Source organism: Blennius ocellaris (assembly GCF_963422515.1).
Source record: "Blennius ocellaris genome assembly, chromosome: 7".
Lineage (NCBI taxonomy): Eukaryota > Metazoa > Chordata > Actinopteri > Blenniiformes > Blenniidae > Blennius > Blennius ocellaris.
Window position 1 is genome coordinate 4,007,568 of NC_137656.1, and position 24,314 is coordinate 4,031,881.

General features: G+C 43.5%; 1 protein-coding gene across 1 annotated transcript in view; it reads right to left on the bottom strand.

Annotated features, from left to right (window-relative positions):
- whrnb (whirlin b) overlaps nt 1-24,314 on the bottom strand; it is a gene marked incomplete at both ends in the record, with an annotated part of 64,473 nt that overhangs the window by 14,978 nt on the left and 25,181 nt on the right. Inside the window, 4 exons of the mRNA XM_080499935.1 lie at nt 1,807-1,843; nt 3,443-3,750; nt 15,001-15,126; nt 18,247-18,417. Coding sequence (XP_080356061.1) covers nt 1,807-1,843; nt 3,443-3,750; nt 15,001-15,126; nt 18,247-18,417 — 642 coding nt within the window. The remainder of the gene's footprint in view (nt 1-1,806; nt 1,844-3,442; nt 3,751-15,000; nt 15,127-18,246; nt 18,418-24,314) is intronic.

Consider the following 24,314-nt stretch of genomic DNA (forward strand, 5'->3'; position numbering starts at 1 on the left):
AACTGTTGAAAGTCTTTAAGACGTTGCGTCGTGAGCGGTCAGCCAATCACGTTTTGGGAGCGGTGCCTTATTTCAAACCCACTGCCTCCCGTGAGGAGCCGGTTTTCTGTAGCCTGCCCTGTTCCAGTCTCTGAGATACAAACGAGGAACACTTGCGTCCGTCAGAAGCTGCTCGGGTCTCGGCGCTGCGCCTTCGTGTCGCTCGCTCATTAACGGGTCGCTGGCGGCAGTCGCAAATGCTTGTTGGACGCGCGTTAAATCAACGCGGCCAACCATCCAATGCTAAATTACAAAGCTCGTTAGGCCTCGTCTGCCCCGGGCTCAGAAACGGGACCCTTTTCTGAAGAATAGCCGCTTGATTAAAGCCGGAGCTTTGATGCACAATGTATTGGTTTTCTGCACGTCTTCGCGTGTATCTTAAGCTTGTTTGAGCTGCCAATGGAGATCGCTTACTAAAAGATGCATGGGAGGAGGGGGTGGAGGGATAGACGGCCCCTCAGGCGACAAGTCTGAGAAGCTTTATGGATTTCATTTCCCTCCAATATTCAAGTTGGGGGATGAAAAAAAAAAAAATCCAATAAGATTCTGTGGCAATCTATGAACCAATCAGAGGGCAGACTGACTTGTCACACCGCTCCTACGTTTGCGACTTTCATGTTATTTCGTGTTTTAAGACTCCGTGAAGGAACCAAACGGTTGGGCCGTTCGCATCGGTGGATCTCGTTGTGCTTTAATGCTGTTTTTTTCTCGTCATGATCAGTGGTTCTTGACGTCCACTGTAAGGATCAGCAGTTTGCATTAACCGGACATTGAGACTGGCGTTAAGATATGCAAAACACCATTTATGCATGCGCCGCCGGTCCCTAATGGACCCAGGACCTGCGGCTACGTGGCCTCGTGCTACAGGTTGGGTGGGAAAACCATGAACACGAGTTACTAGGAAAAGTCAGACTTTTTAAAGACGTGACCAGAAACTGCCAGAGAGTCAGTGTCGTTTCAAAAGGGACTCATGCTGCTGAATTCAATTCAATTCAACTTTATTTATATAGCACCAAATACAACACAGTAAATTCTAGATCCTTTTTAATGGAGAAAAACCCAACGAATCCACACCAGCGAGCAGATTTATTGCGACTGCGGAAAGGAAAAACTCCCTTTTAACAGGAAGTGAATTACGAGGATTTCTGAAGTTCAGAAGTTCAAGAGCTTTGGTAACAATGAGAAACGATGTCCCTTGAACTCCGTGTCAATGAATCACGATGACGGTGGTTCGGTGGGGGAGTAAAAGAAAGATTGTGTACCTTGACGGAGGAGCTCTGCCATCCTTCCTGGTATTTATTTGTTGGTGAGCGAGAACAACTCGACCTTCTTCGATTAGAGAAACAGCAGGACCGATTATGAGCCTCTGAATACCAAATGAGGCTGTTAGCTGCTCCACACACAGAGGTGACCCCCCGTGTGTGTGTGTGTGTTTTGTCATGCTGAATGTACATAAAGTCTGATTTCTAAAGCTGCCACTGATGTATAGACAACAATGTCGTGGGCAGGGCTTAGAAATTCCCGCCTTCCTATTGGTTGCTGAATGAGGACACGCCCTCTGCAGGACGAGTCACCAGGTGTTTTACAAGAATAGAACTTGAGAGAACGAAAGGAACTTTATGTAGAAATACTTCAATAATGATCTTTTTATTTTTTTAATTTAGCACAGATGAGGAGATGAAGTTTGGACATAAAAAAGAGAAAAATGTAGTTTTTCATCTCATGGGATGTTGAATTGAAGATGTACGAGTGTGTATGACGTCTTACCTTCCCCATGACCGGCGTCGCTCTGGCTGAAGACGGTCTGCTGGAAAAACAAACCAGATCGGCCTTTTAAGCACATTTTAACTGATGATTCCTGCCGCTGATCGTCAGTTTGATTTAAAATAAATCATTTACAGCCATGCACTTGTAAATTACACCAATACTACAACTAAATGATTGCATTTCCCATTTATTTATACTTTGGAGGATTCTTTTCAAATAAATCTAATATATTGTGTTTATAATTAGTGGCGCTACCTGACAGCAACACTGTAAACTAATTTCTTAATCTTATTAAAAAGTTTGATTCTGATTTTTTTTTTTTATGCACCATCAGGTTTTTTTTTTTAGTCGTTTTATTATAATCCCATCCCTCGGTTTTCCTCCACTGTACATTTTGAATGAGAGCAGCTTCAGCATCGGTTCCTCCACTCCTCCTCATTTCTTCTGCCTGCAGCGAATTAAAAACACCTCCAGGCTCGCCCGAGGCGGCAAGGAGAGGAAAAGCACCCTGAGCAACAGGAGTGTGATGAAGCCGAGAGCGTCGGATTTCTGAGGCGGCAGCTGGCTCCGCCCTGGAAAACTCTCCGTCGGGTCGCAGCGGCAGATGGAAAGGAGGAAAGTATCACGGCGGAGCTGTCCGATCACGAGGAACGGTGGGAAAATAAACTTTGCAGCTACTGCGCAGGCGCACCATTTAGTAAAATGGCTCGTCTGGACGTCGACAACAATGGCGGCCTCTAGAGCACCGTGACTCCAAGAACACATTCTGTAGCATAATAGCATATTGTTCTCTACATTATAGAAAACGTTTCCCAGTATTTTTATTTAATTTTTTATTTGACCTTTATTTAACCACGTTAAAAAAAACCCATTGAGTGAGATTAGCGATCTCTTTTTCAAGAGTGGCCCGGCACGTTATGTCTGCAAAAAGAAACATAACGTTGCTTTACATTTAAATTCGATCACGTCCAACTAAACAAAAAAATCGCATATTATTTCAGATAACAACAATCTCTTTTATCTTTGGGGCAAATTGGGGCACGAAGGCTTCATCTGATTGTCCCTGTAGAGCAGCGACGCCAGGAAGTATACCTCAATATTTTACCGAACAAATTGCAAAACAGATTCGCCAAGAGAAAAAGTAGATACGAACTGAAAGGAACTGAGGTTTTTACAAAACCCAGGTTTCAATCGGCCGTAATGGAAAAATGCATCTTAATCGAAGGAGTCAGTCTGTGGAACAGTCTTGATTGTAAAATTAAAACTTCTAAATCCATTGATGTATTTAAGAAACTTGTTAAATTATCAATGTTACAGAAATATGACACTGCGGAGTAGCAGATCAACCTTATTTATTTATTTTGTGTTTGATGTTTTGGAAAAAAACGGCTGCATCAAATGAACTGAACTGGAACTGTAAACGATTTTTGTGTTGATAAGGGGCAGACATTATAAGTTTTACTTCTTTCTGCTCCTTTTCATTCCTATGAAATGCTGTTGTTGCATTGTTTTAAATGAATGAAATAAATAATAAAATGAAAAAATGAAATGAAATGAAATATGCAAATGGTAAAAAATAAAATAAAAGGGCATTTCTGCTCGTTTACTTTAACATTTCTTTCGGTCATGTGCTCACCTGGTGCTGCAGCCGACACTGGGGTGGACCGCGGGGTGGACCGCGGGGGGGTTGGTGCCGGTGCAGACACTGGCGTGGTTCAAGTCAGCAGCAGGAGCAGCGTTGGGGTTGGTCGTGGCGTTGGTCTCGGCAATCACGGCGCCGCAGAGCCACTTGGTCTCGTCCACCACGGTGCGAGCGTGGGGCAGGCGGCCCACGTCCCGCACTTTGACCAGCAGGCGGCGCCCCGTCTTGAGGATGTGGACGGCCTCGTCGTGGGAGATGGTGATGAAGCTCTGACCGTTCACCTCCAGCATCTGGTCCCCGACCTGCAACCGAGCAGAGGCCACGCCCCCCCCACCCCTGACTGAGTGCAAGTTCAACTCTGTCAGTTGTTGACGTGTTAAATCAAGAAAGACGGTTGTGATGTGATCAGAGGAAGAATTGGGACTACGAGGTTTTGTTCTCATCAAATTAACAAAATAAAAAACCAGCAGGTGACTCAGATAACTGTGCCGGTGTTATTCTGGATCCAGAGGTATTGTTATTAAAGACTCATCACTTGTGAGCAGCTCTGACTCACGGCTAAGTGAGATGTAGGAGTCGCTGCCGCCGACGGGAGGCGACTGGAGCCGTGAGACGTTTGCTTATCGGCAGCTCACTGTGTGACGGTCAACAGACGGGCTCCAGTCCTCGGCCCCCCCCCCCTTCCGTCCCCGCTATTGATATAAAGCGTTGACCCTCCTGATGTTGCCTCATCTTGGGTCCGAACAGGCGATTTGTCCACATTAGAGGAGGCACCGTGGCGCTGAGGCGGCAGTCAGAGAGCCTGTTAGCGCGAGGCTGAGAGGATGAACGACATCCTGCATCCTCCTCCTCCTCCTCCTCCTCCTCCTCCTCCTCCTCCTCCTCCTCCTCCTCCTCCTCCTCCTCCTCCTCCTCCTCCTCCTCCTCCTCCTCCTCCTCCTCCTCCTCCTCCTCCTCCTCCTCCTCCTCCTCCTCCTCCTCCTCCTCCTCCTCCTCCTCCTCCTCACGGTCTCCACAAAACATTTCACATGCCTATAATGAAAATAATGAAAACTACATTTTTTTTAATGTTGTTTGCAACTGGTACTGCTATACTGAGATCCTGATTACCAGACGAGGAGCACAAGAGCTGAAGGTCAGTTTGTTTCATGAAATTCTAACACCCTGATTATAGAGCATCTTCCTCCCACTAACATCCAGATTATAGAGCATCTTCCGCCTATAACATCCAGATTATAGAGCATCTCCTCCCACTAACATCCAGATTATAGAGGATCTTCCTCCTATAACATCCAGATTATAGAGCATCTTCCTCCCACTAACATCCTGATTATAGAGCATCTTCCTCCTATAACATCCAGATTATAGAGCATCTTCCTCCCACTAACATCCAGATTATAGAGCATCTTCCTCCAATAACATCCAGATTATAGAGCATCTTCCTCCTATAACGTCCAGATTATAGAGGATCTTCCTCCTATAACATCCAGATTATAGAGCATCTTCCTCCCAACTAACATCCTGATTATAGAGCATCTTCCTCCTATAACATCCAGATTATAGAGCATCTTCCTCCCACTAACATCCAGATTATAGAGCATCTTCCTCCAATAACATCCAGATTATAGAGCATCTTCCTCCTATAACGTCCAGATTATAGAGGATCTTCCTCCTATAACGTCCAGATTATAGAGCATCTTCCTCCTATAACATCCAGATTATAGAGCATCTTCCTCCTCTAACATGCAGATTATAGAGCATATAGCATGAGTTTGAATGGAGTTCCATGCATCTTCCAAATAGTTTGTTAAAAGCACGTTCATTTTTCACCTCCAGCATATCTTCCTCTCTTTCACATGGAGTCGTCTTTGGAAGTTTTGGTTCTTCCTGTTTTTGTGGTCTTCGGTAGAGGAGGACAGATTATTTCTGCTGATTAAAGCATTAAAACTCAACATCTGAAAACTTCACCGGCAGTGTCTCATTCAGATGGAGAGTCAATGACTCAAAACCGCGCTCAGTCAGCAAGTATTATACTGCACACACGCACGCACATGCACACACACACGCACACGCACACACACACACGCACACTGAGTGAAGCCTTATAAAACTGAATTATTTGTTGCATCCCCTGAGCTCTTGTAGTTCAGAGGCCACATACAGCTCGTTTAAATCTCACTTTGGCAGCACTGGTACGGAAGATTTTTCATAATATAACTGAGAAATGTGGCAATTCCCACAGTGTCTTTACTTTCTGTAGTTTCATTACAAAAAAGTTCTGAAAATGCTGAAAATGATTCAGGGATCGCCTTCCAAATAGAAACTAAACATCATGAAAGAACTGATGCAGTGTAGTTCAGATATTAAGACAAAAAACAAATAGTATATTTAAATCTGGCTCGATACATAAGTTTTGTAATTCCAAAGTTACTAACAAAACTTCAATTATTATCATTTTCCGCTCATGGCTGATGTGCAGTACCTTCAGGGGCCACTAGTAGGCTATAGAGGACATGTTTGTTCTTAATTTGTAGAAGAAAGCAATGTGAAGAAAAAAAAAAGAATAATCTTGAGACTGCACATCTTTGAAAATGTCAGTGGGTTCAGGTTTTATAAAAAGTTAAAGTAATTAAAGGTTTTTATGTTGCCACTTTACTGATCCGGTCCACCTGGGGTCAGATCGTGCTGTGTGGCCCCTGATGATGCCCCCCCCCCCCCCCCCCCCCCCCGCTTTTTTCACACATTCATTAGAGGCTAAAAGCAGTTCTAATGAGTGACAGGATAAAAAGTTATGGATATTCATGATCCCCAGAGAGGATATTCATGATTCCTCCCTCACACAGAGTTCGGTTTCACTCCAGTTCGCCCGTCGGAGCGGCGAACGTGCACAGCTGAGCTTTTTATTCCCTTTGGATGGGATCCAAGTCACATCTGAAGCCCCCCGAGATGTGAAACGGGCCATTTTAACGACGGCGAGTCTTATGATTCAGCCACGTTGAAGATGAATTGCAATAACGCAGAGGTTACGGTCATCCAACTGTGCATTTTATGTCCAGTTTTAAGTGTAAATGTAAGCATCTGTGAGTCGCCGAGGGGATTAAACGTCACATTGACTTTGTTTTTGAATATAAACTTGCAGCTCAGGTTTACAGCAGATAACAGTGAGAGGATTGTTTGCTAAAATAGCATAAATGTTGAAATCGGCTGACATGGCTACAATGACTGATAAGGTTAATGCGGCAAAATTATATTAAAGAAAAAAAAACATGCAAAGAAACTTGTTAAAAGAGCAAAACTGCAAAACAAGAAAAAAGAAAAGCTTTAAGAAGATAAAACTCCTACAATTGCTTAAAAAGATAAAAAGGCAAAAACAAAAACAGCTAAAATAGTTAAAAATGTCAATAAAATATCAACAATTCTTAAAATAACAAGTATAGAAGATGGAAGGATGGTGGCATTATTTAAAAATCTGACGTTAGGCTTAGTTTTATTATGATGAAATGTTTCGGACACACAAAACAACGTCCATTTCCATGAAAACAGCAGAAACCCTGAAAATGATGTAGTTTGCATGAGAGACCATGAGTTGGCGCTGTTCAATCAACTTTATTTATATAGCACTTTTTTTAACTATAAAGTAATACAAAGTGCTTTAACAAGATTCAAAAACAGTGCAAAGATAAAAGATAAAGCTGGTTGTTTTTGTAATAAAACCACACACACACACACACACACACACACACACACACACACACACACACACACACACACACACACACACACACACACACACACACACACACACACACACACACACACACACACACACACACACACACACACACACACACACACACACACACACACACACACACACACACACACACACTTTTTCTAAAAAACATTTGCTCTCACAGCCGTTGTCACCTGTGAGAGCAGTGTGTTGCAGAGTAATCATGTATAAATACTCTTCGCCAATAGATGGCAGCACAGAACTTTGCTGTTGAAATTGAAACTTAACAGACGTCAGTCTGGTTAATCGCCACCACCTGCGGCTGCTCCTATCTTGTATCAAAGTACTGTGTCAGTGACAGTGATGGAGAAGTTTTTGAAAAGGAAGAATGCTAACCAGGATCTCAGTTCTTCATCCAATCAGGTCCAGGTTTCACACTGAGTGAGTACAAATATAAATAAATAAATTGGAAAATACTTTTTTTCTGTATTTATTTGATTCCTGTTGATAAAACTTTGATGAGAATGACTTTATACTGTGGATTTTCGGGTGGTGGTGTGCCTCCAGATTTTTCCCAAAAAAACAAAAAAGTGTGCCTTGGCTCAAAAAGGTTGAAAATCACTGGTGTATACCATGCTCAATTGAAAATGCGTGAACAGAGCCTTAAAGACTCATTGGAGCTCCTCCTGACTCACACAGCCGCCTTTTTCTGAGTTAAACTGTACGAGTGCTTCATTAAAACCTCTCCCCTATTAAGTCAAGCCCCTTAGCCGAGAGTCACATTTTTTTTTCATCACAAACATCACAAACAGCCTTGTTTTCCTTTTCCCCCTTGAGAGAGGACGCGGCGGTGGAGTCTTAATTAAATCCAGCCTGGTTCGGCTGCTCACTTTAGCCGTGTGGGATGCCGGCGCGTGACGCAGACCTCGTGGACCTAATAAATGAAGTGTGTGCGAGAGTGCAGATAACGCAGGGGGAGTGCTGATCGCAGCAGAAAAAAAAGCTGCTCTCACTGTATTACAGCACAAATTACTTATTGACTTCCGTCCTCCTCCTCCTCCTCCCTTGCTCCTCCTCCTCCTCCTCCTCCTCCTCCTCCTCCTCCTCCTCCTCCTCCTCCTCCTCCTCCTGCCAGCGTGATGAAGCAGAAGCAGCTTCACTAAAGTCCACCACTGGGACGTCGGGAGACAATAAGAGCCTCCCGTTTGCGCCGCCGTTCACAAACATGTGTATGTCAACACCGTCCGCTAGCCACTCGCGGGCTAATCTTAGCCCGCGCACAAAACGACGTGGTGAAATATGATGGCGCTGAAGGTTTTTTATGGACGCGGGGGGGGGGGGGGGCGTTCATCCTCCCGTTGCTGTTCTGCTCACGCCTCCGCCTGCCGGGATGATCTACAGGCTGCATTTCATTGATCATTCATGATGAAGTGCCAAGTAAAGTGTGTGTGTGTGTGTTTGTCCTTTTCGCATTAGCGAGAGGGCAGACTGCTATTTTCAGCGACCGGGGGTGGGGGGTGGGGGGGCAGTTTGTGGACCTCCAGGTGGTCACAGAGAGCGAGCGTGAGGAGTTTTAATAAAAACACGTCCAGTGGGTTTTCGCTCATCTTCTAACGATCTGTGTGAAGAAGAGTCTGACGGAGAGGCAACGCAGGTCCTTCCTTCCTGCCGCGGTACAGACCGATTAGCCAGTCGGTCACAAAACACACCGTCTTATTTGTAGTTTTATTTCAATTTGATTTGCATCGCAATAGTCATTTATGGAACCGACTGTGCAATAACATGTCCACCCTTATATGCACCGTGTTCATGACAGTGTTCATACAGTCTATACAGACTTTCTTCTTTAAGTTACTGCTTCTTTTTAACTGTTTTTTTTATGATACTTTCTTTTACTATATATATATATTTTTTTTTAATCAAATTTATATATTGCATTGTGTGATTTTCTTCTGCTCTGATGCTGGAACACTGTAAATGTCTCCCTTTGTGAGACGGATAAATGATTATATTATCTTGTCTCAATTTCTATCTGAAAGACAAGAAAACACAATAAAAAGTATTACTTCTCAATAAGACACAAAAAAATAAACTGGGATGCCCAAGTCCGTAGCAAAGTTTCAGTTTTCTCAATGTTTGACTGAAGGAATTTGTTAAATCTGTGCTTGATTTCTATCAGGCAATTAAAAAAAAAACTTCTGAATTAATTCAGAAGATTCAGAAGCTTTGACAGAACAATATATGTGATGTCACAATAGAGATGATAAATAGTATTGTAACGTTTGATAATTTATCCGAGGGGGAATTTGCACAGGCAACAAGAGAATGGGACCCAGAAAAGATCCCTGGGGTACTCCGCAGGGCAGATTTTGCTGGATCAGACATTACCCCATTGAGACAAACACTAAAAGAACTCTCAGCTAATAACATGAATAATCTCCAGAATCTGCTGCCATTAAAATGTTTGGCACAACTTTAGTAAGGTTAAAGTAAAGTATGAAAACCAGGTTGGAAACCATCCACCTCATTGGTTTTCTCCCAAAATTATATGGATCTCTTTAACGTAAAAGGTAATTTGGATATTGGTCTGGAGCTGCTTGGAAGTGATTGATTCAAATGAGGATTTTTTTTTTTTTTTTATTGGTGGCTCACAAAAGTAGCTGGGAACTGAGCCACGGTTCAGGGAGATATTAATCACCTCCACGATGCAGAACCCAACAGAGCCAAAGACATGAGTGAAAAGGAGAGTCGGGAGGACGTGAAGACGGGAAGTCAGTTTTAATACGACCGAGTAAAGCAGTGATGCGCTGTAACAGTACAGACATGATGTTGAGGAACAGATACAGAAATACCTCGTATTTACTAAAAAGTATCTGAGGAGAAAACACCCCCAACAAGCACTGGGGGACTTTTTTTTTAGTTATACGATGAGCAAAGTTTGGATGCCTTCCATGTGTTCTAGATTGTGACAGCCCCTCACACAATGACGGATATTTTCATTTATCCAGGGACATTAAGTTACGCCCTGGACAAAGTTTTATTTCAAATGTGCCACTTTGCCTAAAACGGATGAACACCGACTGTTAAAAGATGAAACGAGAACATGAACCAGTCTGAGGAGGTTTCCTCAGATTAGAATCTGTACAGCTCTGTACATTCCCACGACACGTAAATCCTCTATACTCTATATCATCTATGTCTAAACTCAAGGAGAAAACCAGTCAATGGTGGACGGCCGGACACAGTGGAACTCCATCTTATATTTAACGTTTCCTCGATCATAAGCAGCAGAGAAAACATGAACATAAAAATAACATTTAAAACTATGGTTGCTTTTTTGGATAAATGAATGATCTCAGAATTAATCGAAAAACATGTTAAAAAAAAATCTAACTTTTATCCATTTGAGGCATCTCTCATTAGTTTTACACATATTGCACATAATTTGGTAGTGTTTTTTTAATTCTTAATTTTAGAAATAGTTCATACGTTCCAAAAATGTATCTGAATTTTAGTAACAAGCAGTAATTAACAAGGATTTTTTTTTTTTTTTTTTTAAAGCTTTTAGTTTGACAGTTTGCTTCTGAGATTATAATCCAGAATACAAACTCCCTGTCTGCTGCAACATTTGCATTTTTTTTGTTCAGTTAAATCTGTGTTTGGGACTTTTGCATTCGAGTTGCATGTTTTGCATATGTGGTGCATTTTTTTAAATTAGCGTTGTGGATTTTTGCAAGTTTTGCGTTTTTAAACCTTTTGAGTTCTTGCATTTGTGTGGCATCTTCTGGATTTGTATGGATTAACTTTTGCATCTATGCGGAGATTTGCCTGAGTTTGTTGCAGATTGGATGTTTTGCAAATGTGGAACACATTTTTCTTGCAAACTTTGTATTTATCGATGACTTTTGCACCTTTTGAGTTTTTGCTTTATTTATTTTGTTGGAAATTCGATATTGCAGCTTTTGCATTCTGAGTTCAACTTTAGTATGCACCTGTTGCACTTGTTGCATCGATGTGTGGTTTATCTTTTTGTCTCTGTGTCGTAGCTTTTTCCATTCACACTGCAGCTTTTGCACTCAACTCATTTGTATATTTTTCAGCTTTTGCATGCATTTCCCCCCCCCCCCAACTTTGGGGGGGGGGGGGTTGCACTGCATGCAACTTTTGGAATTGTGGCGACACTTAAGCATCAAGCTACTGTTGTAGAGCTTGTTAAAGTCTGCATTGACAGATACGAGCACTTCCAACCTCCCAGCCAGTGTTTTCCTCTCATGACGCTTGAAATAAACCCTCCCGGGACGTTCGCGTGCTGCGATTCGTCGGAGTCGCTCGGCTGTACTCTCCTCCTGAATATTAGTCCCCGTATTGGCTCACGCCCGTCCTCTGATGCTCTGTTGGCAGAACACTACAGCCTGCCAAACACATATTTCGCCGCACTGGATGTGACAGACAAATCTGTGGCTCAACCCCCTGGCAGCGGAGAGGCCGACACTAATTACAGATCACACACACACACATATACACACACAGAAAAACGTGGCTATCACAGCTGAAGGAGATCTGTCCTCTGAGGTAGAAGTCAAACCAAGCTGAAATCTGACATGGAGCCTGTGGAGCAGCTTCAGATTCAAATTTGATTTGTGTGTCTATTCCTGATCTGCCGCCGCTGCCGCCGCCGCCCTCCATGGTTAGAAAACAGCCTCTAATTGAATGGATTTGGAGCAGATTTATATCACTTTCTAATGGATCAGGCTGACTGTGTCACTCTCTTAAAGTAATGAATGGCCAACAGCAGCTGTCACTGCGTTGCACAAATATAAATAAGTAATCCCGGCGTTCAGCTCCGATCATTCTGGGTGACGGATCTACTAGTTTTCCAGCCGTGCTGGATTCAGGAGTGTCTTTCAAACTGTGGCCCGGGGTTATTTTGCCGCTTGATAACAGCAATTGGACAGGCGGGGACTCAACTCACTCACACATGGGCAAGTTTTCAATCTAATCCAAGAATCAGAAAGTCACATAATTCCATCGACAGACGCGAGGAAGACACGCAAACTCAAACCCAGATCGAGGCCCCGTTTACACAACGATGCTTTTCAAGTGAAAACAGCAAAGCTTTTATGCGTCTTTGTTGTCCGTTTCCACGACAACGCTGCTTGGAGTCACTGAAAAGGCAGCTTCTTCTACGTGCAGGAGTAGATGAAGTAGAATGTGTAGAATGACGGGTGAATTCAATTTTCAGCCTTTGTAATTTGACACCAGCCTCGTCAACGTCTGGGATGCCGCTGTGGCTGGAGCGCCATAATGAAACAACGAAAACAAAGATGAAGCAACATCGTATCTAAAGCAACATTTACACAACTTTTCGAAGTGAAAACGCATCGTTTTTGTGGAGTAGTAGTGTCTCAGAAAAGTTGTGTTTCCATGAAGACAGTGTTTTCAAAAAGTTGCACTTTCAGTGGCTCCGAGCCATTGTCATGTAAACGGACCCAACACAAAAAGTTTTTCAGTTTTTGCTTGAAAACGTCGTTTAATCGGGGCCCGAGAGATGTGCGGCGATGTCGTGAGGAAGTAGTATGACAAGCGCTTTGAGTCATGTGACCTGCTGCAGCGCCGCAGTTCCCCTCCATCATATTTACCGGCATCAGACTGTCAGGCGGCGAAGAAGCCGCATGTAAACAAGGGAAGAGCGATGGCGTTTCCAGGAGAGGATAAACATCCTGCCGTCAGCCGGCTGCTCTGCTCTAATAGGAGGATCAGTCACCGTCCTGCACCCAGACCACCGCCTCCTCCTCCTCCTCCACCTCCTCCTCCTCCTCCTCCTCTTCATCCTCCTCCGCCGGCAGCATGAAGACGGACAGCAGCTCTCGTCCTCTCCCTCTCAATGACTGCAGACTGAGTGAGGAGAAAACATCCGGAGGAGCTCTTTTCACGCGCCTCCCTCACTCTTCATTCTTCCATATCTTCTTTCAATTCCATGTGAAATCCTCCAGTTCTGCAGCATGACCAGCCAATTCTCCACGGTTAGAAAGAGAGAAAAAAAGGAGCGCTACCTCTTCATCGCTCTGCGTCAAAGAACCTGAGAAATGTCACCCCCGTTATATTCTCCCTCCTCTGACTTTCAAGTTAATTTTTTTTTTTTTTTTCTCCCAGGCTATTTTTTTTTTTTCCATCCAGGTGTCCCAATTAGTTTGAACTAATAGAGAATGTAGCTGTATTTTATCTGCAAGTAGGACACAGTGTGACGTTGCGATGAAAGCCATATTGTTTACAGGTAGGAAACACAGGCTTCAGTTCTTCTGGCCTCGGGCAGGATGGAAAATAGCACGCGGGACGCGAGTGGCCTGTTTATGGAGGCAGAAAGCTGACCTGAAAGCCCGTTTAAACTGGGCTATAAAGCACTCGTGACGGGTCCTGTCAGGGCTCGCTGGGGCCGTGAGGCAGGTAGCAGATGTTAGCCACGCTATCGGGTTCTTAGCGGGCTGATGGAGAGCAGGCGGCGGGTAAACGCGAGCGAGGTTAAGCAACATGGCCATGACGGAACACGTCTCGTCAAGAGTGTTCAATCAGAGACTCAAAAGACAATCCAACGAGTAGGACAAGTGCAATATACCAGTATGATTTAGAAAGAGTTTTAAATATTCACCACTCGAACACAATGGGTGTGATTAGCCAACGTCTTGAGTGTGCGAAATGCTTTCAGTCTGGATGCGTTTTGCAGATTATTAACAGACAATAACACCGCGAGTGACGTAATACAGACACGGGAGCATTCAAGGGAGAGTTTTGTCTGTTTATGTGAGAATGAGCTGAGATATCGCTTCCAGTTGGACGCGTTGGTCAAGGAAGAAACAAATCAAATCAGCTAATTCCAAACTTGTAATTGTCCGCTAATATCGCGTTGTGTATGTCAAAGACAGCAACTACTAAAAAAAAAAAAAAAAAAAACTTCTTGGAAAAAGGAGCAGATTGTACAATGTTAACTATTCCATTTTTTTTAGCAATCATGTTTGCTAGCTTACCATCAGTTAGCTTAGCATCTTAATTCAGACCACGTTTCAGCATTTTGTTTGTGGATAAAAAGAAGCTCACTTATTGTAAGTTTCTCACCATTTTACAGGTCAAAATCCACATTTTAGCTTCTTTTATTTTATTAGCAAACAAGCTGACAGGCATGCTAAGCCACTGCTAGCTAGCCTTTGAGTAGCGGTTAGCTCGGTACTTGTTAGACAACTAGAAGACTTTGGATCTGTGTGATTTCTTGTTTCAGAGCAGAACTTTGCATTTTGGTAGTGAACAAGGTAACAAGGTAAGTTATGACATTATGTTAATTATTAATTCGTCAGCTTGCTAAACACGTCATACTGGTTAGTCGTTAGTCGTTAGATCAATTATTAATCTTGTTTGTGAACTGTTTCAGAGTTTTGTGAAATTAGGATATTTATGACGACAACGTAAAAGAGCAGAAACCTAAATCCTTAAATTAATAAATTTTCTTAACTTAGAAAAGAGCCAACAACTTTAAAAACCTCCTGTGTATTCTCAGACGGCACACTTGCTGCTGCTTGAATCAAATATGCCGCTAATGCTAAATGAAAATGAATTATGTTCTCCAAACTGTATTTTTATTCTTTCCCAAAGGACCATAAAAAGTTTGATATATATTAGGACGCAACGCGGCCAAGATTTTAGATAATAAAGGAATGTTCTTGCGAAATACGATGACGTTCAAATCCACTGTGAGTGTGAGTCTTTTCGTCTCAGAACCCTGCCTGGTCCAATAGAGTGGATGAGCGGTGCCGTGTAGTGTTGGTTTTACCTTCAGTGCGCCGGCGTCTGCGGCAGACCCAGGATCCACCCCGGTGATGTAGATCCCCAGACCGTACTCGGCTCCGCCTCTGATCATCAGACCCAGCGAGCGACCGTCGTCCATGTTCAGGCTCACCTGCAGGAGACATCACGTCCACAATACATGTTAAACGGCGTGTGTCTCAGGATTCACGGGGTTTTTTTTTGTAGCTTCTCTCCACAAACACACATTCATTTGTCTCCTTTCAGATCCAGAAGTTTCCGCTTCTATCTAACAGACCAACATTCCCATCAGGTACCTTTCCATTAGACTGATTAGAACTTAACTTTCTGGAGTTTGCTGCAGTGGCTGCTGGGGCAGTGATTGATTTGGAAGGATTTAAGATATTCATGTTTGGCTTGCTTAATGAGTCGCTGTCGCCACAACAAATAACAGGATATTTATCTTGTATAAAACACAGACCGGCAGCGGGATCCTGCTGGTCTGTGTTTTATATAAGATAGATGTATAAGATAGATCCGATTAGATCAGACTTTATTAATCCCACATGGGGAAATTCCGTCATCACAGCAGCAGTGTCACGTTGCACAAAATAGTTAAAGACAGTATAGTTGTGGATCTGAGTCCATGGTTCTCTCATGTAAAAGGACGGCGTGCCGTCTCTACAGGGAGGAGAACCTTACCCAGGGGAGGAACTCTAAGTATTTCAGGGTTTTATTCAGGAGTGATTGCAAAAGGCTTGTTGTGGTGAAGAGGAGCTGAGCTGCAAATCAAAGCTTGCGGTTTTACCGGGTCGGTCGACGATGTCCCCACCCTCACCTATCGTCATGAACTTTGGCGTCATGATGGAATGAGATTGCGGATACAAGCGGGTGGAATAAGTTTTCTCCGCAGGGTGGCGGGCGTCACTCTTCATTGAAGGAGTGAGGAGATCAGCCGTCGGTCGGTCCAGGAACTCTGGAGAGATTCGATCTCCGGTTTGGTCCGGGAGAGGTTTGAGTGCTAAACCGCTCGTAAATATTTATGACAAAAGCTCCAGTTAAAGTTAACAACAGAGGGCACTGGATAGAGACGTCAGCTCCAAAGCCTTTTAAATTAATAAAGGTTTCGTGAAATAGTACGTAAGAAGCTTCAGTTAGAGTAACGAGTTACTTCCCCATTTGAACTGCACCCAGTCATTGGATCCGCTGCTTAACATCCACTCCGGCTATAGATTAAAAAGTCTCTGTACTGCCGTAATTTGTCATATCACTGCAGTATTTGTTTGATTCGAACCACTGGACTCATGAAGCCGCTCCTGAAGCTTGAAATTCAACTCCAAAGCGAGCCAGATAGGATCTCACACATAAGCAGACGTGCGGGTTTCTGTCCGATCTCACGCGAGATACAACACTTCCAATACTTGCGCTTCATAAAACAGAGAGCTTGGCATATTGTAGATCAGCGGGCAGATATCTGGCTCCTTCCCTGACTAAGATTTATACGCTCGCCAAATACGGAGGCGACAAATCATTGCTCTCCCACTGTACGTGCAGGCTATTTAAGCATCCGCTGTAGTAACAGCTTCTCGGGCTTCTGTCCAGAAGCTCCACTTCCCTCCTCCTCCATTAATTAGCTCTCCTCTAGGTCACCCAGGCTCATCTGAATAGAAGCAAATATAAGCACTTTTCCTCCTCGTGCAGCCTCCATAAACCAGCATGTAATGCAGTGGCGGTAAATCAAGCGTCTGAGCGGCGATCAGACACACCGGATCTTAGCGTAGCGGCTTCGCGGCCTCAACCCTGCATGCACACGGCTGCTGAGGCGGCACTACGAGCCGGGAAGCTGCCGCAGGACGATTAGGTGCTGCATTCACTGATCGGCCACAACATTAAGACCCAATGTCGATACCAACTGACTGACTCCTCACATGCAACAAATGCCAGCGATCGATTACAGACCTACTACAGTAGGTCTTTAATGTCAACTTAAACATCCACGTAACATGGCTGTTGGGTTCCTCGGACTCTTCCGGAACCTTTTTTTTTTTCTTTGTGACAATTTCCAAACACGTCCAAAACCAGTCAAAACGTAAAGCGAGTTGCATTGGAATAGAACTCAACTGCCTTACTTTAACTCTGTGGTTCAGGGGAATCTGTGACCTGTAACCTCCTCAATCTCTTTGTCTTGAGCCGATCCATCAGTAGATTCTGAATAGTTTCTTCCAGACATGTTCAAAGATAGATGAAAAGGCTCTGCTTTCAGTGATAATTTGTGTCAGACGTTTTATTTTATGTTTCGTGTTTTATTCCTCCATAAATGTTGGATTACCTGGTTAGTGAAATGCTCTTTGAATTTTGCCTCAAGGACAAATCTCAATATGTTCCCATCCTGAAACAATTGATTAGGCCACTTTCCACTGAATCGGAAAACAACTGTTTTCATTGCCAAAAGGCAGCCGTTACCCATGAACAGTTGTATTCACATCAATTCAATTCAATGCAAATATTTCCATAGCCGCCAAATACAACGCAGTCTTTTCAGGGTACTTTTACAGAGAAAACCCAACAAGTTCCCTGATAAACAATCAGTTTTTTGCTTATTTAGGAAGCGCTTCATGATTGCCTTCTGTAGACCCCTCACCAAAGTCTATCGCTAATGCTAGCTTCGAAGCTAACCGAGCTAAAGGTAAACCTACTGCAGCATGTATTTGCCAGAAAGAGCAGCTACACATTTACCGACACGGCAAATACAAACTCTCTCTCATCTGCACAATAAGGCATGCTACGCTTGCATGCTCTTGCTTGGCATGCTAACTACACCACTTTCATTGTTTGTGCTGTTTCTGTGGAAACGGACATAGTTTTCAAACCATTGCAAAATTTTTCTGAAGCAAAAAACTATGCATTTTCACTCCCTCATCTCTGGTGTATTGGACGCTGGACGTGGGTCACACAGCTGGTAGCAGGTGAGCTGTTCGGACGACTCTGTTGGAGTCGGTTTGCATGCGGATGAGCCGACAGCCTCCGAAGCCCCGTGGTGACTTAGGTATGAGTCTGTCCTCCAAAATGTCACATCTCTCAAAAGGTCACAGCGTCCGTACCTCGGGGAGCCATTTTTCAGGGCTGCATGTTGGGGACGCGAGCAGCAGGATAATTAGGACAATTTGTATAATGCCGGTTACTAAATGCTTTCTGTTTGACAGGGGGAGCCGTTCTGGAACGGATTCACGGAGCACGGCAGAGTCTCTGTTCCTGCGAGTCGGCACACCCTTACCGCCCTCTCCTCCATGCCGGGCGTCTGGTTGAGCTCGTGGTTGTCAGGCGGAGGGGAGACGCTGCGGCCCTGAGGGTCCACCCAGCTGTACACGTGGTTGGTGATGTATCCCCCGGGGATCCGTCCCATGGAGCACACCGACATGGTCAGCTTCTTACATCCCTTCAGCACCTGCATGGAAACATGGAAAACATGTGAAGTTTATTTATTCCAGTTGCGTCTGTGTTGTGATGGAGGAGACACAGGAGCTAGCGCGCTAACCAGCTCGTTCAAAAAGTAAAGACACCAGAAACTATCTAAACGGGACGACACAGACTCATTAATGCGACAATGCACACAACAAGTCATTACTTAATTTTTATATAGGCCTATTGCTTTTTTTTTTTTTTTTCAAGGAAACTGCGACCAAACTGGGTCCTGAAAGGTACGTTAAAATATGAATGTCTTTTATAATTGAGTTTGGAATGACTTAAAAGTTGTGAAGCAAGTTCACCACCATAATGTCGGGGAGCATACCGTCGATGCATCGGCCACAAAACAGCATGAAACTCATTGGTAGTTACGGTTGGGCGATAGTACAATAATGAGGTATCCCGTGGTATCTAAAAATAGCAAAAGCATCAGTTTCATTACTGTTATTAAAAAATAAAATTTTAAAAAACTGCTGCGGCTATAAGCCTATGGGGGCTTAATATATTAATAAATATAATATCTTTAATGCCTATGTAAGTGTGGTTGACGTTTCAATTCAATTGAAAGGAGGTTAAAATGTTTCCCTAAACAAATCCACCCTTATATGCACTTTGTGCATGATAGTACTCACACATCTTAAGCTCTTTTCCTTTCCTGTACTTTTTACCAATTTTATTGTGCACTGTGTGATTTTATTTTATAAAATTTTTTTCCTGTACAATGTGTGATTTTATTCTCCTGTCCTGCTTCGCTGCTGCTGTGACAATGTAACTTTCTAAATCTGTGAGATTATTAAAGGATTATTTTATCTTAGTGTTTGAATTTTTAGGTCACGATGAGCATGAAGATGTGGCAAATTTGAGCTTTGGTTGCGAACCGGCATGACCCACGACATGAAACGTATTCGGATATTTTCAGTTTTGTCTATCGGGCGACGCAGAGACGGTTGGAGGCTACGCATAACCTTTGCATGTGGATTCCAGATTACTGCAAGAGAAGTAAAGGCAGCTGTTTGTGGTAAAAATTTATATTTAAAAGTTTCTTTAAAAAAAAAATTTTTTTCACAACATATTAAATATCTTGACACGAAATCTATTCAGCTTCAGTTTCATTAAGTGTAGATTTCATAATATTTGCAACCATATTTGATACATCACAGCTCTCTGAACGCTCCACATTTTTGCAGATTCTAAACATAACTTAAGACGTTATGAGAAGTTATAGGACCAGCATCCCGGAGAACCGACGTCCTGGTGGTGTGTGGTGCCCCTCGCGGCTCCTGCTATTTAAACCTCCGCCGCTGTCACATCCTCTCCTCGTTTTCAAGGGAGAGCGGACGGAATTAGCCAAGGCTTTAAGGCCACGGCGCCGAGAATCACCGTGACTCACGCGAACGCCTCACAAAAGACGGCGGGAGGCGGAGGAAGAGGGTCAGAGTCGGCTTTATTCACTTTCCTCAATGAAAACCAGGACAACACACACACACACACACGCATTCATAAAAGTCTTCCTGTGGCAAGAGCCGCTTAAAAAGGCTTCACCTCAATAAATCCCCTGAAAGCACAAACCAGAAAGTGTGTGCAGGGTGTTATTTTTAAAGAAACTCGAGTGGGCGGTGGGGGGGGGGGGGGGGGGGGGGGGGGTTCTGAAGCAGGCGTGTGGAAATAATGACTGAGATGTGTTTTACCAAGATGCTTTACTTATTAATATTTCAGAGAAGAAATCAATGTAAGAAATCAACGGAGGGAAACGGTAATATTTATTTTATCGACCAACAGTTTTATAGCTGGCAGCAATATAAAAAAATTTTTTTACAGAAAAGTCAAATAACCAACATGGAAAAACTGAGGTCCTAAACCCTAAAGTTCAATATGTCTTTAAAAAAAAAAAAAAATTTGCTTTTTTATTTTTCACTGAGTAAAGAGTTTTAAGTCAGAATTTTACATTTACAGTTTCGTTTTTTCAGCAATAATCTGTAATTCCAATTAAGCACGTGAGCACATTTTCCAACTTCTTTTTGTTTCAACAACATACTCGCTCTCAAAATTATGCTGGATCGACGCGTTTCTTCAGAATAAACCATCGGAGCTGCCGATGTTTGCAGACATTTGTTAAATCTCCATCCACACCCTCTTCAGATGAAACATTTGACTCGTGGAATAAATAATCTCTGCCGTTTTCCTCTCCGCAGTCATTTGTTTCCGTGTTATTTTTAAACCTGTCCAAACCAATAGTTACAGTGTGAACTTCCCACATGTTCGTGAAGCACAAACAAACAGTCTGGAGGATGTGCCTTTGGATTATTTTTAGTCCCTGTGATCTCTATCGGAACACAGGAGCTGAAAGACTCCTGCTCCGGCACGAGCAGACAAAAGAGATGCTTCCATTTACATATTCTGACCTCGCGCATTTCTTATTTTTCCTTCACGTCACGGTTTCTTTGTTGGCTCCCGAGTTGTTGTGACCCTCTTGCCGGTGAACGAGTGACGGCGTTGGGTCTGAATGGGAGGGGGGGCGTTGCCACGTGAAACGTGGCCACAGCGGCAGAGGTCAGGGTTCCAGGGTGATCTTCGTTCTGCTCACGTCCGCTCAAGACTTTTCCATGGCGCTGAACCGCAGAGAAAAACAACAGCCTCCGTCGAGGGAAGTGCCCCACTTAGCATCATTGAACAGCCTCCATTAGCATTACAAAGGTGAAAACGATCGTTATTCATGTTCTCTGTAACTAACAGACGATCGTGCAGAGTCTCAGGTCTGATGGCGGTTTCTACATCGCCACATCCCCGTCTGTCATCACGTCATTTCTATGTGTAAGTGTCAAATCTATACACATTTTACGACCGCCTCTATTTTCACAGTTCTCCTGCATTGTACAACTCTTAAGATAGTGTAGAACTATGGCACTAATCTAGAATCCTTACCCAGTCAAGAGTTTCGACGCATTGTACAGTCTGTGACAACTTCTACAACTCGCACACATTATTAACATTTATACTTGACAAATTCCAGAACGGACGTACCGCCAGAGCTTCATATGACACATTCTGGAGCCTTCATCCATTCCTGACCTTCGACGCAACTCTTCTAGAGAAATTCTAGAACCCAAGGAAGCTGTCTCATTCCAGAGAATGCGTACATCCAGACATGTCAAATATTCTAGAACTCTGATCATTAAAGAACCCTCACACATTACTACAACTCTTCGATATGTCGGAACTAAGACATATTCTCGAATCTGGACCAATTTGGGACCTTTGAAATACTTTGAAATAAGCCATGACAAATCCTACAATTCCCACATTCTCAAATACTGAAAAAAATTGTAGAACTCTCCTTCTAGAATCTAACAAAATTCTTAAATTCCCACTCATTTTACAGCTTCCACTAGTGTGCAAGCTTTCAACTATTCTACAGCTCTTGGACATGTGACACTCTCTCGATCCCTGGCCAATTTGAGACCCTTGGTACTTTCTAAAGCTGAGACAAATGCTACATCTGATCATTTTTTGAGACCTTGTCTAATTCTAGAACTCTCGCACATTCTGGAACCTGGAAAAATGTTCCAAGTCTGACTAATTCAAGACAACTGACGAATTCCAGAACTCTCACACATTCTCTGGCTCTTCCACATTCTACAACCCTCTTTAATTCTAGAGCACCGATGAATGAGAAAACTGTCACAATTCCTAAAATGCCAATCATGGGACTCTCACTTCTACAATGGATGCACATTCTAGAATCAACTTCTTGATCTCCAGACAAATTCGACACCTCATACACATTAAAGGACTAATTTACATTGTAGATCTGGATTAAAATGCGGAAGTAACCAAATAGTCGCGTAAAGTAAAAAAACTACTTTTGTCAATCTCTGCTGACGACTGAATGCTCTGTGTTTAAACTGCGTACTCTGTATGCCTGGCTGGTTGGACGGACGGACGCGTGTCTCTGGGGGAGCTGATAGATGTCCAGAGAGCTTCCCCACGCCGAGACGTCACTCCTTCACGGCCACGCTCGTAAATCAGAACCTGCTGAGCCACTTTATCACCACCCGGGAGCGGCGACGTCACCGTCCGTCCCGTCCCGTCCCGTTCCACGATCACGTCGTCCCGGCTCCGCGAGCGTGATGGATGGCTGATGATAAGCCAGGTGAGATTTAAATTCAATTAGTCAGCTTCACCTTCAGCCACCGGGAACAAGCGCGGAGCTCTCGGGCAGCCTTCACCTGCACTCGTCTCGCTTATATATTTAGCTCAATCGGCTCAACCTGCTTTTTAAAAAAACGCACCTTTCTCTCAATCTCACGTCCTCCTCTGGGATTTTCATGTGTAGCACTTTGCGTGACGAGTCTCGCTAAGGCAGATCCGTAAAGCCCCCGAATCCTTCAGCTGTCAGACCCTAAAATGCGATAAATCTCACTGGATTGGTACTTTACGTATGTTGCATGAATGTTGCACCAACTCTGAGAATTCAGGTCAAAATGATGCACGATATTTGGCCAATAAAACAACCGTGACACGTCGATGAGGGTACTTTACGACTCAAATACAGACTCTCTCCTCAATGGAGTGAACTTATTGTCAACGGACGTCATTAAAGGAGAGAATCTGTCAGATGAAGAGGCAGCCTGATGAGGAGAAGGCTCATTTCTCACACTGAAGCTCCGGGAAACTAAACTGAGGAGGACTGGAGACGAGTTTGACGCATCAGTGGCTTCACAACATGTCAACAAAGGATACTGCCAAAAGTGTGTATGTGTGTGTGTGTGTGTGTGTGTATGTGTGTGTGTGTGTGTGTGTGTGTGTGTGTGTGTGTGTGTATGTGTGTGAATAAATCAAGGTGATGCACACCAGCTTCTTGCGATGAAACGAACACTGTTGTTCAGCACACACACACACACACAAAAAACCATACAACATGTAGACATTATTCAAAATGCATATTGTAACAAACAAGAAAATATATGTCCTGTACGACATCGTGGACCACGAAGGCGGTGATCGGTCCTCTACGTCACAGGGTACGCCAAGAAACTCCACATCCACGTCATTGGAGAAACTGTTAAATTCAAGAGTGAATACAAACACCGCTCAGGGGCGGGGCAAATAAATAAATAGTACAAAATTCTGGATTTGGTGCCGTCCATCACGCTTTGTCTCCAATAGTCTGGACGACAGCGTGCAGGAAGTAAGATTGTCGCTTCACTAATTAACCTGAATCCAACCTCCACGTTTCATCAAGCTAATTAATATACCAGAAACTACAACTTTCTAGTGAGTTTTCAAATTTATTTGAATAAAAAAAAAAAAAAAAAAAAACACACGTTAATGTAGCTGTTAATTGTTGTCATTTAAATGTAGTTGGGGTTTTTTTTTTTCTTCTGGGCCTCGGTTGGTTGTCAGAAATATTAAGTAATAAATGAGAAACATCTGTTGGCGTGGCCACATCTGTTCCCGATTAGCCTCTGCAGTGGATTTCCTTCTGAAAAGAGTTCATTAGTATAATTACCAAACAGCTGCCAACACGGAGCTCAACACGACCTCGGTTAATATTTTCATTAACGGTTTGTTGTTCAGGTGAGGCGAGGTGAGGTGAGGCGAGGAGGACCCCCCCCCACACACACACACCCCCCCCCCCCCGACATGATAAATCGTCCCACTACATTGTTGGCTGAGCTGGAGGCTGAAGTTTGTGCAGCCTTTGACAGAGAATAATTCACCCTGCCAGCATTTCAATAAAAGCCTCCATATATCAAAGCTGGGGGTAAAAAAAAAAAAAAAAATCACGTTTGACTTCAGTTTGTCGGCGCCCTCGGTCGCCCCCCCTCTACGCCCCCCCGGGCGTCAACTAAAACTGAAGTAAAAGTGACTTTAAAA